Source organism: Uloborus diversus, chromosome 5 (genome assembly GCF_026930045.1).
Source record: "Uloborus diversus isolate 005 chromosome 5, Udiv.v.3.1, whole genome shotgun sequence".
Taxonomy (NCBI): Eukaryota; Metazoa; Arthropoda; class Arachnida; order Araneae; family Uloboridae; genus Uloborus; species Uloborus diversus.
The window spans coordinates 22,598,783-22,613,965 of record NC_072735.1 but is presented as its reverse complement, the minus strand read 5'-3'; the positions used below and the strand labels follow the sequence as shown (position 1 = coordinate 22,613,965).

Sequence of the window (15,183 nt, the reverse complement as noted above, 5' to 3'; positions counted from 1 at the left end):
AAGATTAGCCGACGCGAGTTCCACGGAATTAATTGCCGCTTACCTTTCTTTCGCAAAAGAAATATGCCAGCAGAGCAACACGCATTTACGCAATTGATGAAGCATCGCAAGTTTATCCAAAAAAGGAAAGGCAAGCATAAACACTGCTGGTGCCCTTGCAGCGGATTAGTGGGTACACGTAATTGAATGCATAACGATTCGGTGAAAAATCCCACAAATGAACGACCGCGGATTAATGAACCTTTCATGGTGAGAAACTGACAACTATTGAGTAGAATGGCTGGAATAAATCATATTAATTCGATTATTTGATGGTCTTAGACTTTCATTTGTCACACTCAAGTGTTAACATTTATTAAAAATTAATTTTTAAAGCTCAACATGTTGTTTCTGACATTGCCAGGTTCATTTGGTCATTTGGCGAAATTTACGCCACAACATAATGCAAAATGCGTGCCTATATCTGAGCACATCATTTCATCATTTTAAATGAAAAAAGTTTGAAAGAAATGAGAAGATCGTAAGAACTAGGCTTGCCAGACGTCCCGATTTGACTTGGACAATCCTGGTTTTCAGACAAAATCCCAGCGTCCCGGCCAGTTTACTCCACGTCCCGGGGAAAAATAAATTTGATTACAAATGATCAAAAAGGCTTAAAAATAATCAAGTATGAAGGATTATTTAGGATAATTACTTTATCATTTGCAACACTGACTTATAAAATTAAAACCAGATTAGTTTGTGTGAATTTTTACAACAAAATTTCAACCAAAAAATACTGTCTAAAAAAGTCCGATAAAATAAAAAGTATTTCTCCAATAGTTTAACATTTTTTTTCCTCATTCAAAGTGTTTTTTTCTTTTGTTTTAACTAAAATAAATTGTAAATATTTTCTTCTAAGAAGTGAAATGTTCAAACTGTACCTGCTTATGTCATTTTTTATTACATTTGTTTTATGCTCATAGTAGCAACCATTTATTCATAGCATTCAGAATGAACTGCCTTACACTCCAAAAATCAGCCACAGGTGAGTACCCTTTTTAATACTTGCAAGTCGGGGGGGGGGGGGGGGGCATTTCCGTGTCCCGGTTGAACATTTCAGAAATCTGGCAAACTAGTAAGAACTAAACTTTTCTGGACTCCAGTATCCATATTTTAATGTCAGGTTTCACAAGTCTTCGGAGATACACTTTTTTTGTTCCTTTTCACGGCTTCAAAATAAAATTCGAAACAAGACTCTTACATGCATAAATATTATGGAAAAAGATTTTAAACTTCGGGATTATTTCGCTGCAAGGCTCTTTTCCTACTTTTAAAGGAATTCTGAACTACTTTTGGGAAAAAATCATTACAAATAAGTTTTAATTACGGATTATTTCAGTAAACAAAGTAATAAATATGGCTTTTCTGCCCCTTTTCCCACCTCGTTGATACCTGTACTGTGAACATTAAACAGAAGAAAACCGTGCACTGGAAAATGAAGAATACGTGATTTCCAATTACTGTTGCGGGCCTTTTCATTACCCCTAGAATTACAGTTGAACTCAAACGTCGAAAGCTTGTTGTGGACAAGAAATGCAAGGAGACGATAGAAACTTCACGCAACTGTTAACACGAAAGTTTCAAATGGAGTTAAAAATCTTATCAGCAGGTTTGGTCTCCACTTCCGATTCTTCCAGAGCACAGACGAAGATGAGTATCGGAAAGACATTGCAGAAAATTCCTCAACAAAAGGTCGCACGCTTGTGAAACGCAAAAAAAGAAGATATCTCTTTCATTACAGGAAGGACCACACTATCAGTTACACTCGGATAGTCTGCAGCGATTGAGCAGGAAAATGACAGACGCGCATGCACATTTCCCATTATTAAAGGGCATAGAGAACACATGGGAACCAGGGGCGGCAAATAGGGGGAGCAAGAGGGGGCGGCTGCACCCCCAAATATTTTGCGCAAAATATTAAGAAATCGGGAAATTCAATTCACATAACGCGCGAATCAGTTATCATATGCAATAATTTTAAAAAAATAATCTGCAGACGATCTTTAGTAAAAGTTGATGAAATTCGAGACCTGTCCAGACACGAGCAACTGTTTTTCGCTATTAGGGTAATAACTTAGAAATTCATGAATCATTTTCAGAACTTCCAGAATAAAAAACAGATGGAGAAGAAGTTTGTTTCAACTGAAGAAGAAATTTCCTCATATGGGTTAAATGCCTCATACTTTTAAGTTCAGAGTTAAGATGATGCTTCTGCTTCTAATGTGAAAGGGCAGTGCACAGGTGTGACTGGCCCGATTTTTACGAGAAGTTCCTTGGTATTTTGAGTTCATTGTTGCGCTTATATTTTAAATGTACGTTTAGTTAGGGAGTGAACATTGATTCCTTCTGTTAAGAGGCATATTTGAGCAATTCAATACATTGTATACTTTTATGGAGTAATAGTATACAATGAAAGTATACAATGTATACTTTCATTGTATACTATTACTCCAGTAATACAATGGACTGTATTACTGGAGTAATACAGTCCATTGTATTACTGGAATAATTAATAGCGTGTCTTTTGTAAGAAAAGTTGTTGGGTTTACTTTTGTATTTCTTTAACTGAGAGGTACAAAATGGTATTCAAAACTTAAAGCTAGAACTCTTGATTGAGCTCCTATTAAGAGTTTCTTGTTAATTTGGAATTATTAGAGCCATTTTAAAAAATATTTAAAAAAGTGTCAAAAATTCACACGATGATGCAAAGTCCTACGTTTGGCTCAATATTTTGTATCAAATAATAGATTCATTCAGTTTCTAATGAAATTAACACATGATTTAGTGATAAATCTAAGTTCAATATTATATGTGCAGGTTATTGAACAAGATAAATAAAATATTTCAGTTACATGTAAAAGTTGTTGAACGAAGGAAAAGAATTGTTTTGTGAAGAGCCAGTGTATTTCAATGATGAAAAATGAAGACTAGAGCACAAATTTTAAACTTGCGTGGTTTTTTTAAACAGAAAATTTTTAAAGATGCATTTTCTAACATAACTTTGTATCTTCAATTATTTTTAACCGATTCCAATCAACTCAGCTAACTGTGAAAGATCATTTTCGTGTCTCAGAAGGTTAGAGATTTTTTTTCTTTTGGTGCATGATGGGACAAGCAAGACTTTCATCTTCAGCTATACTGCCAAGAGCATGCCACTGGACATGGACGGAATATAGTACCAAGATTTCCTTTTTTCTGGATTCCAAAAATCGAACATTAAAAATTTACTTTAGAAACGGCAGTATCAAGATCTTTTCTGTTACAGTTTACTATAAAATAAATTAAAAGCGTGGAAATTAAAATTTGAATTTCTTTAATGACCTTACTTAAAAAAAATGTACTGGCATTTTATTCCATATTGAGAAAATTCATGTTTAAAAATCTCGACCCCCCAAATGAAATGTTGAAATGCCGCCCCTGATGGGAACCATGTTCCTTTGAAAAGCCTTTTGTTTCAGTATAATTCCAAGTCACCGTTTTATGTGCCAAGTTCCATAAAGTGAGTCATGTTCTTATACTCTAGGATCCGATTTAGGTTGACACATCGTCATCTAGTTTCTCATAAGTTACATATGAAAATGTAGATAAAAATATTTAAAATGCAATTATATAGGGTTGTCTAACGAAACTAGTCAAATCTTCAAATCAGATAATATAGTTGTCGTGATCTGAAGTTTCAATAACTCAGAAACTCTTGCTGATTTTCTGCAGGTATCTCCCAATTTTACAAGAATCTGCAAATTTTCTGCAGATTAATTAAAATAGAAGTAGATCTAAATTTTTCGCGAATGACGCTTATTAAGTTCAGGAAAAAGATAGTTTGATTGATGCCTTTACGAAATTCTGCAAGAAATCTGCAGTTTCTGCAAAAACTTTTATTTTATTTGTAGATACCTGCTCATAAATACTCAATTATTGAATCTTTGAAACACGAGAAGGCTGTCTACATACTATTTATTCATTCGACATTTACTTTTTGCGAAGTGTTAATTTTACTTTAATGAAAAAGCGAAACAATAACTTGTTCAAAGGCACCTTCGTATGGGGGTTTGAACACAAATATGTAAAAATTTTAAAGTGTCACATATTATTGAATTTAATTGTAAAATAGTTGATTTTGGGCTTATATGATGAAATGGATTTTTTTTATCATGTAATATTTAAATAATAATAATTATGGTCTGTATAAGAAATATATTGGTTTTAGTTAAAATTATTCAAATGTGCCCCCTCACCCTTAACTAACCACATTGTCAATGTTCAAGATATTGTACGACTACATAAGCGTCGATGTTCCCGATCTAAATGTTTCATGCTTTTCTCTTGAAAAAACCCATCGCGAAAAACTTGTTGCGCGCATTTTCAAACTCGGATACTTTTCGGTTCACATTAGGTCGAGTTTTCGGGACTCGGCTGATTCATAAAGCTCAGTAAATTGAGAATCCAAGTTAACATTTACATACGTATCTCGTTTCCATGCTAATCAGGACGATTCATTAGCAATTGGGGAGGGGGCGAGGACTGAAGAAATGTGTTCTGATCTTGTATACAATCCCTCTCCCCAGTTTAGGAAAAAGTTTGCAGTCTGACTAAAACACGAGAATTAATATAAAATCAAAATTAGACAAGAAAACTACGTTGAAATTCTGTAAAGAAATTAAACATTTAAGGCTGATCCGTTTCAGCATTGAGTTTTTTGTGGTGAGACCCACTCTGCCCAATTTTCGACTAGATACTAAAGGTAAATACGGAATGATGTCTCAACTGTAAACGACTCTGTCTCAACTGTAAATAAGGCGGGCGAAGGGAGGGGGGGGGGGGGTGGAGATGCTCTGATGGCCTATAACGATGCATGCAAGGTTTGCGATGAATATCAGGATAGCTAGAACTCTCAAGTATTTTTAGTGCACATTTGGCAAACTCACAAAAACATTCCCTGCTACAAAGCAAATAATGGTGACTGATAATAGACTTTCTTTATGGACTTGACTGGTTTTGTAATACAGTTTACAGGGATGCAAGTTGACTGAAGTAAAATTTACTGCAGACAGTGTGAAATTTTCGGAAGCTTGCCCCCCCCCCCCTTCCCCATAAAAACTTATCAAATATGCACACAAAAAAATCATTGGGGAAAAAAACTTATAAATTTTCAAAATTAATTTGAATTCTAAAATTTTGAATTCAAATTATGTTTTTTGCAATCACTAGTTGCGACAGGTCCCTACTCATTTGTTACTACCCCACTCACTTGTTTATAGAAACGGTTCCTACCCCCCCCCCCCCCCCCCCAAGCATGCCCTTCCTCTTGGGCTAACCGCCCAAGTGTATAGTTGTGTATGTGTAGGCTTGTATGTGTGCGTAGACCTGTGTGTATGCACGTTGGCGTGTGTGTATGTGTGTAAGGCGCGGGTGTGTATGTGTTTAAGGTGCGGGCGTGTATGTGTGTAAAAGCGCATGTGTGTAAGTGTGTGAGGTGTGTATGTGTATGAGGTGCGTGTGTCTAGGACATGGACGCCACAAACCAGGCCGGGGGACAGTGCTCTGGACCCAGAGGAGTCGCGCCTGCAGAGGACGGTGGGGTTGAAAAAGGAACCACAACATCACGGACGGTGAAATGAAAACAATTAACAAGCGTGACTGCTCAAAAAAAAAAGCATTTTAAAGGTTTTTTTAATATAATTTTTCAAATTTAGAATGGTGCCCAACCAAAATTTTCGGAAACGGGAACGCAAAATTTTCGAAATATCGGAAATGTCGGAAACCCTCTGTCAGTGCGATAACTTTCTTTCCAATTGGTTTAGAAAATTTCCCTACACAGTTGACTTGAAATAATTACCTAAATATTGCTGTTTTACACCATGCACATTCATATTGGATAACACACGGTTATATTTACATTATAAATTTAATTTCAATTGCAAACAATGGTTGTGCAGTGTGCACAGCAGCGGATTTACCCATGTCGCAATGGGGTCATTTTCATCATTTCCAAAAGCCGTGAGTGGACAAACAAACAAACACGCACACACACAAAAAAAAAGCTTGAAATTAACTGTTTTTTACCCATAATTTTTTTTCTAATCAACAAATATCGCCAAATTAAGTAATAGGACTTAAGTTGAGCCATCCCCTATCCATTAAAAAAAAAGAATCATCGAAATCGGTGCACTAGGTGAGACGCTGTGAATGGACAAACAAACAAACAAACAAACAAAAAAAAAAAAAAAAAAAACATACATACGTTATTAAACTGATAACCGCCTCCTTTTTGAAGTCAGTTAAAAATGAAGACTGAAGTGTTTACTTAATTTTAAAGTTTAAAGTCTCTGATTTGGTTTTCGTAATAACAGGATTTTTACATTATCCATAAGAGTTTTTACAGAAGATGATTTTAAAACTGCTTTAGTGACCAAAATTGAACGCTTTGATAAGCAAAACGTTAATTTTCAAAATTAATATCACTTTCACAAGAACATTTAAATTCAAAAAAGCTAATCAGTGATAGATATGAAAGACCTCAGCAGTAAGGCTGAATTTAGAGAGTCACCGAGAACCTAGGTGGGCCCCTTGCCAGTTTGGTCACCGGATCCCCTCTCCCTATAAAACTAATAAAATTATATTACTTTGAATCCGAGTCGAGCCTGTAGTTTTCTTCCAGTCTGACACGGCTGTTCGTCGGTCCTACAAATTTAGCTACGTGTCATATCTGCCACCCCTCTTCCCCTCTGAACTCTTCAATTTATTTTTCATCAGTGCCCTGAAAATTGTTTTTCATGAAACAGGGGCAGAGATATATAGATGTCCCTTTTTCTCAAACATTTTTGAACACCCTCCCCTCCTTTGCTTGTCAAAGTGTCACACTTCACCTCACCCAATCCCTCCTTTAGTCACCTGCAACACTATTTTTCATAAACATTTTCTAAACAAATACGTGGTAATACAGTTCTTGTTTCCCCCTATCTCCCCCTTGCTACAAACAATCACAACTTCACGAACTCCCTTCACCACCAAAGCGTGACATCATTTGTGCTCGACCCCATGATGAAAGTAAATAATTTTTAATTAAAAATACGATTTCATTACAAAAAGCAAAAATTTACTGATATTTGTTTTCAAGAACGCTGAAAACTATGTAGAAAGTAATATTTTGCCACCATTAATATTGCCGCTGCAGGTAGCTACTGTTTCACCGCGGATTGTATATAATTTGGCAACCTGCTAAGTAAAGACTATTCCATCTGAATGAATCTAGCAGGGGAGAAGGGAAAATAACGATGGGATTTTGATGCACGCGTTTTATGATGTCACTAGTGCCTTATTCATTTACCATGGAAAAACAACAAAAAGAAAACAAAATATTTTCATTTCGTGCAGGAACGTAAAAGCAAAATGGTAAGCTCAAAACTTTGTTGCGAATAAATAAATCAATTAATTTTTGCCGTGAGAATATGGATCGAATATACTTTAGATAAAAAAATGTTGCAGAGGGCAAATTTTCATTTTTACAAATAATAGAGAGGCAAAAGTGCACATCTGTAACAAACCAATTAACACCCCTATAAACTAATAGATTCGTCCATTTCCGCCTATAACCGGATATTAGCCTTTCCATGTAATCGATGGTCAGACAGTACCTACTCAATTTAGAAATATGACTAGCAAATATATTTCAAAAAAGCACATGCATACATTCAAAATTTGCAGGAAACTCGACTAAATTTCTACAAGGAGTTTCCTTCCTTTTAAATCTAAAAGAGTTTTTTTTTTTTGACATTCAAGAGAAACACGATAAGAAACTCGTCAATGTCTTTTTTAAAAATAGGGGAAAATAATACCGAAAAACCTCAAATCAATATCGGAGTATTACAGGAAAAATCAATGCTGAACAAGCAAGTCAAATAAAGTTGCCCGATCACAAAAATTCTTATCACTTCAACGAGTCTTTTTTACAAGCCTCCAGAATTGGCTGGCGCTTGGTTCAATATTTTTCAGGAACTAACATCATTCAACACCGGATACTCAAATGGATGTCGTTACGCGCAGAGCGTTCTTCTCACGACAGATGGTTGCTTTTTCATGGAAAACTTCAATACGGGCTTCGAACTACTGCTAACAAGTGTATTCACAAGACTTACAAGAGAAGGAAACGTGAAATATGTATTATTAGCGCTGTTAAACAGAGAATAGTCTACTTTTTAAACTCTTCATTCGATAAAATGTGTTATGAGAAAGTAGAAATAAATGCAATGCATTTTATAAAGTTCAGAAAACGGCACGGTGGATTAAAACAAGTAAAGACTTTTTAATGTTTTGACAACATAGTTTTATATTTTTTTTCGCATTCCTTCCATTTCGCCAATAAACTGGGGGGGGGGGGGGGGGTCCCTTTCTGAATAAATTAATACGAAGCAGTACGGCGAGTTCTTTCAAATCAACAGCCTTTTTGGGTACAAAACTAAAAAAAGGGCCCTTTGACATTCAGACTGCTTTTTGCATTTTTTTTTTAAATTACTACTTTATAGCACATTACATATATCAAAGCAGTGGTTCCCAACCTGGGGGCGATCGCCTCCAGAGGAGCGCTTTGGCTCCTCTAGGGGGCGAAATAAAAAGCCCGCGAATATGGAAATTGAAAACGTACAAGAAACCGATTGTTGGGAGCTAAGACAAGCTAATCATAAATTGAGAAAGAAACAAATTGAAATTCAAGAACTTTATCCGAACACCTCAACCTTAACCTTAAAGAAATTATTCATCAGGCAAAATTCTAATTTTCAAATTTTCATCTTTTTAAAAATAATTTTGAGTGTCAGTATTTTGACTTCCCTGATTCCAATTTAAAAAAGAAAATAATGTTACAAAAAATGCACTTCTGTTTTTGAAAAGTGCAATAGTTAAGTGCTTCCCTTCGAATGTCTGTCAGTTCATTTGGGAAAAGAAATAAAGAAAAGCGAAAAACATTACATTTATTTAATTGTTTATTTATTAATCTTTTTAAGTTAAAGTGATTGGATGGAGTTGCTTTATATCGTATGCATTTTACTTCTAATTTATATAAATATTAACGTTTTCAATAAAATCGATTGTCACTTATTCCTAGTTAGTTTTTTCAAGGAAGATGGGGGGGGGGGTCAGTCAAATTCTAGAGGGTGCGATAGGCTCAAAAAAGTTGGGAACCATTGTATAAAAGCAAGTGAAAGTTATTTTCCCTGCCACACCTAAAAATATGAATTAAACATGAAAAGAGAAACAAACATCTGAGAAAGAGAGGAAAATGTCAAATGGAAATTTCTATACACTCAAAGACAAGAAAAAAAAAAAGAAAAAGAGGCTATTGATCAACGAGATAATTTCGTCATCGAATTCCCATTAAAATACGGAAATCATTCAAGTATAACCACGACCTTCGTTTTGACAATTTCTGCAGTTTTATGAATGATCACGCATTATGATTTGAAATGACGATGAAAAGTAAAATGATTCTTCCAGCATTCTGCATTCTAATCATGTTGGCAATACGGAAGATGTATACGAAGATTCAACTGAAGAGATTCTAAGGATTGAGGAAATCATTTCCGGAAAAAGAAAACACTCTTTATATAATAGAAACAAAATCGTTAGTTCTTCCATGACCTTGCAATAACAAACTGCTGATTTGCGTTACAACAAGGTCTGCGGAGTCGGAGGGAAAATTATCGACTCCGGCTCCGACTCCGAGAATTTTAGAGCCTTCGTCTAGCCTCCTTTACCGAAAAATCAGTTCGATTCCAACTCCACAAGCATCAGCAGAATTGCAGGCTTGTAGGGAAAATGACAGACTCCGACTCTTGGAATTTTAAACCGTCAACTCAAAATTCCGCATGGGTGCCCACTTGGGGGGGGGGGGGGTCATAGAGTATTACAACAACGCTCTTGGAACAAGTCACCAAAAAAAAAAAAAAAACGCTATTTCATGACGTTTGGAAATACAGATCTTATTGAAAGTTGCAAGCAAAACAAGTGGCGTACCCAAGAAGGTGGATTTAGGGATCTATCCTCCTCCCAAACTCAGAATGTTTCCCTTTTGACCGTAGGAAAGGACTAATGCTAACAATATACCACTCCAATTTTTTTCTGGCTATGACACTGAGAAAACCGATCTCTATTTCCGTGTGAATGGTACAGTGTGGCAGGCATCCTGGAGGTCATAACGGCCTTACATTTTGCATGTGTATTAAACACTATTAAGACTGGAATAAAACCTAGGGCTCTGGTCAACACCAATAACTCGCTACTGAAAAATTGAATTTTTTACACAGCACCAAAAAGTCCCTAATCAACTGTTTGAAATACGCCACCATAAGGTCGATTGATGCAAAAATAGCGTCATTACTGAGAGTGATTCTTGACGGACAGTGTACAGAATAAAACGTTTGTGAAATAAAGGTTTCTTAATGCTTTAACACTCACCCTATCAGATATTGGAATGATTTCTCGGCCTCTTCTCAAAGCAGGCGCTCGAAGCACCTTTCTTGGCCCCAGAGATGACTTGTCCATCTGCAAGAGAGCAATAAATGTCATTAATTTCGCCCTCTAACTCACAATTAGAACAGAATAAATATCCCGCTCGCCATCTCTTATAAAATGGAATTTAATTAGAGATCTCAGTATAATGAAACGCATGGTAGAAAATCAAATTGCTCAACTAATTTTTTGACGAGATGAAAAAAATGAAAAGTAGAAAAGCGGACCAATGTGTCACACCTTTCCCTATATCAAGTGACGACCATAATTTATCCCCTCCTCCCCCCGATCCCTCCCCCACACACACAAAGGGGAAAAAAAGCACCATTATATTTACCAATTTTCTTTTTCACTGATTTCACATGGAATAAGAATCTGAGATTTGTGACAAAAATCAAGATAAAATTTTCAAGATAAAAATTCTCAAGATGAAATTTTAAAATTTGAATATGGAATAAGAATCTGAGATTTGTGACCAAAATCAAGATAAAATTTTCAAGATAAAAATTCTCAAGATGAAATTTTAAAATTTGGTTTAAATCTACACAAAAATTAAACGTTTGTGTTTTCTCATTGTGGAAAACTCGAAATTAGTATTGTTGTAAACGACATAAAAAAATTAAGATAAAAAATAAATACATCTGGTAATCCTAACAAAAAGGAACATTATCGAGTTACCTGTATGGCAAAATAAGACTTTCAGTTATTCAGTCAATTACCAGTCAACAAATTTATCAAAAATTTAGCAAAAAAAAAAAAAAAAAAAAAAAAAAACGCATTATATATACTTATAAGTTCTGATTTTGAGAATGGCGTTTAAATTTTTAGCCACCAGTTATTAGTTGAAAAAAATGGAAATATTTTCACGTTAACTCACCATTCTTTCTAACAGGACAAGATTTTAAAATCAGACATACCGCATATAATATAATCCATTAGTGTAGTATTTCATGATGCAGGAACATAAACATAGTTCATTAATGAAGGAGTTTACAGTCGCTTTTGGGCGGGGGGGGGGGGGGAATCACAAACAAGAAAATTATTTATTTCTTTATTTTTAAACGGGAAAAAAGATACATTTCAGTAACGCATTTTTTCCCCCTGTGTACTTCATGACGTTTAAAAACTTTTCATTATTAAAAGGAAATTTACTTATTACAGCACGTCAGCGGCATTTAGTTAAAGCGATATTAAAAAAAAAGCAATTTACAAATTTGACAAACTCGTTACCTCTAAAATTTAACCGAAGTTAAATGAGTGTAAGATCCATTTCTCGAGCTGCAAGACTCATAACAGAAAAAAGTAATCAGCTAACCGCCATGATGGCGACGAAAAAGTACCTCTGCGATCCCTTCTAATCACACCACTATTTAGACATGAACAGTAGAAACGGTTATTGTGAACAGACTTCTTTATCTTGAGCACTTGGTGATAAAGAGAGAGGCGCGTTCTTTATTCTAAGCCATTATATTTTTAATCTTTTAAAGAACAATAAACATTTGAGGGGCAGCGAAAAAGCAGAATAAATGGTTGGAGGATGAAAAAAAAAACACACACAAAGCAAAACTTTACGACTTATATAGATTAGTAGTGCAATCTTTTGAATGTATTGCTTAAACACGCGTGTTAATTAGTTGTTGTGGCCTATCAGGAAACTTTCTTCTATATCAGTCCTATTAATTCCTGGTTCTTGGATTTAACGTATAAGGGAGAATGTCGTACCTTGGAATTATTTTCATATTTTAATTTTTAACGTTATTTAAACCTAATTTATAATCTATATATCCCATTGAAACATCCCAACACATATTTCTCTGCAATAGAATTTTTTAAATTCAGACAGTTTGAAAATGAAATGTTGCCAGCCATTTAAAGTAAGAGTTCCAAACTGTCCCAATAGTCCCAAAGTACAACAACCTATTGTACCTTGGAACACATCCTGTTGTACCATGGGACATTTATTATTTGGGGTCTCTTTCATCATGAGTGTTACTCCCTTTTCATGAATATTACATGTTCCGAGTAACACTTATGGGCGGTAACTCATTAAATTTATAGAAGAACTAGCAAAAATACCCGGCGCTGCCTGGGTCAGTAATAATTATGAGGAAAAATCGTTCCTTGCTTTTGTTTTCTGTTTTAAGTGAAAGAATTTAAAACACATCTTTTTGACGTGATTAAAAATCGAGTTTCTTCCTTACCCTTAAAACTAAAATAGCAATAAGTATAAAAAACAAAGTAGTATTGATTTAGAAACGAAAGCACTATATTTAAGCATATACAAATTTCCAAAACATGAAATTAATCTTCTCGTGTTTAAAAAGATTAATCTCTTGATACTTTTTTTTAACATGGAGTCTAAAACCTTCTCTGTATGGCTATTGAAGTACGAAGTTTTAAAAAAAATATAGCCGCGCTCGTAATTCCCTTATACTTGCTTTAGTTATTTTGGGAAATAGTACAGTAAAAATAGGGGTCGGTCCCAAACATCCAAAAAAAAAAAGTTAAACCTGGTGCAAATTGTTTATTACCCTCCCAATAAGAACAGGTAAAAAGTCCCCCCCCCCATTGTGCGTCGGGTTTTGGAATGGGGGGCATCTAAAAATTGCCGTTTTGGGTATTTTTCCAGAATTTTTAGAGTAAATTTAAAGTGAGAATAATATGTTACACTAAATTTAAAAGCATGAAATTAAAGGTGTTTGACCCCCAAGAGGGATGATATAACTCGCCAATGCTACAGAGCTCCCCTATCCCGGTAAAACGAAGCAGTATCCCCGAAACCCCCTCCATAAATTTCATATGGAAACATTATGTTATGCTAAGTTAAAGTTAGAAATCGAGTGTGTCCATCCTCCAAGATCGATGGTGCACCTCCTCTCAAAGCAACAGCATCCCCCCTCCACAAAATAAAATAAATCCTCACCCCCCCCCCCTTTTTATTTCAATTAGAAGTATTATTTCAATCAAATCTAAAATGCATTAAATCAGGACTGTCCAACTCATAAGAACAGTAGCTCACCTCCCAAAACGAAATTATATACTAAAATACTATCCCTCCCCCCCCCCCCGCCCCCTCTGATGGTGCACATTTAACTAAATGGCCAGAAAAATTACGCTGAACTGTGTTTTGCTTTCAAATGATTTCTTCTAAGCTTGTAACAAAAAGTCTTCGTTATCAAGATGTTTTTTGGAATCTAGATCCTCAGCAAAATCGTTATTGTTGCAGATATGTGTAACACAGTTTGTGCATATAATTGAGCACTTCAGTGCACTTTCAGACTTTTCAAACATTCACTATATCCAATGAACCTCTCAGAGCAAGCACAAGATTTGAGATGCAAAAAGTCTTCTAGAGCAGAGGGCTTGGCTGTTGTAATAGGACGCACATTATATTTCTGTGGTGCTTTCTTTGCATCCATCAAAAATGACACTAGCTTTCCCATACCAGGGTTCATACACTTTTGGTTAAAAAAAGTTCCCTGACTTTTCCAGGTTTTCCAGGTTGTTTTTTAGAAAATTCCAGGTTACTCGCTTCATTCAAAATTTAAGTTTAAATAGTAATATTTTCAAAATAATTAAAATTGTTTAAAGTAGCGATGCAGAACTGAAACTTCTCCCCTTAGATTAAAAAAAAAAAAACTTGGTTTTTTTTTCGTTTGTTTTCTCTGTCAAAATTTTAAGTTTTTTTTAAACATTTTGTTCAAAATTGTTTTAATTTGTTTACTATTTGTTGAAAACAGAGTACTTTCAACTTATTTTAGCGTTTCTTTGATGTCACGCGTAATATTATAGCGTTTTGCTGTAGTCCTGCAGCAACCTTTTAGCATCCGCTTTTTGTTTACAATACTTTTTATTTTCTTATAAGTAGGTTACACGAAACATATTGAGCAAAATGCAATGCTAAATTTCAGTATAAATATGATTAACTTGTTGCATCAATCGGCATACCATGTAATGCATAGTAACAAAAATCAACATCCGCCAATCATAGGCTAATCCCAATATTTTTTTTTTTTTTTTTTTCACATATTAAAGGACGCTTACATTAAAATTTCAAACTTTCTTTTCCAGAAAGTAATAGTCAATTTTCAAAAATTCATAACTTTTTGCACATTTAATGTTATTTTCAATATTACACATTGATATAAACGTCCAATTCTGTTTCTGGAAGTTTAAGTCTACTTCCATTGTGCAAACGATCAAATATGGTGACAAAGTGAAAAATTTAAAATAATAAGTAGATTTTTGGATTTGTAGTATAAAAGTAGTAATAAATAATTAATAATCCTTAAAAAACTACAATAAAAGCAAAATAGTCAGTATTTAGCATATAAGAGTCTAAATCAATTAAAACAAAAAAAATGTTATGAAGATTAAATTTTGCATTTTTCCAGAAAATAATTACAAATTATCCGGAAAAAAGGGCACAATTTGTGTTGTTTTCAATAGTTTGCATTGCAATTAACATCCAATGCCGTTTTCGGGAACTTAGGCACTTGAAAAAGTCTTGTGTACTTCCATCTTGGGAATGACCAAATATGGCGGCTATGCCCAGAAATAAAAAATAACTTTTTTTTAATTTGTTGCATGAAGACAATTAAAAAATAATAAATCTTCATGATAATACAATTCATTGAA

At 34.6% G+C, this 15,183-nt stretch overlaps 1 protein-coding gene across 1 annotated transcript in view; it reads right to left on the bottom strand.

The window, feature by feature from the left end:
* Positions 1 to 15,183, bottom strand: part of LOC129222487 (mitogen-activated protein kinase-binding protein 1-like) — a 122,658-nt gene that overhangs the window by 81,721 nt on the left and 25,754 nt on the right. Inside the window, 1 exon segment of the mRNA XM_054857001.1 lies at positions 10,492 to 10,578. Within this exon segment, the coding sequence (XP_054712976.1) occupies positions 10,492 to 10,578 (87 nt within the window).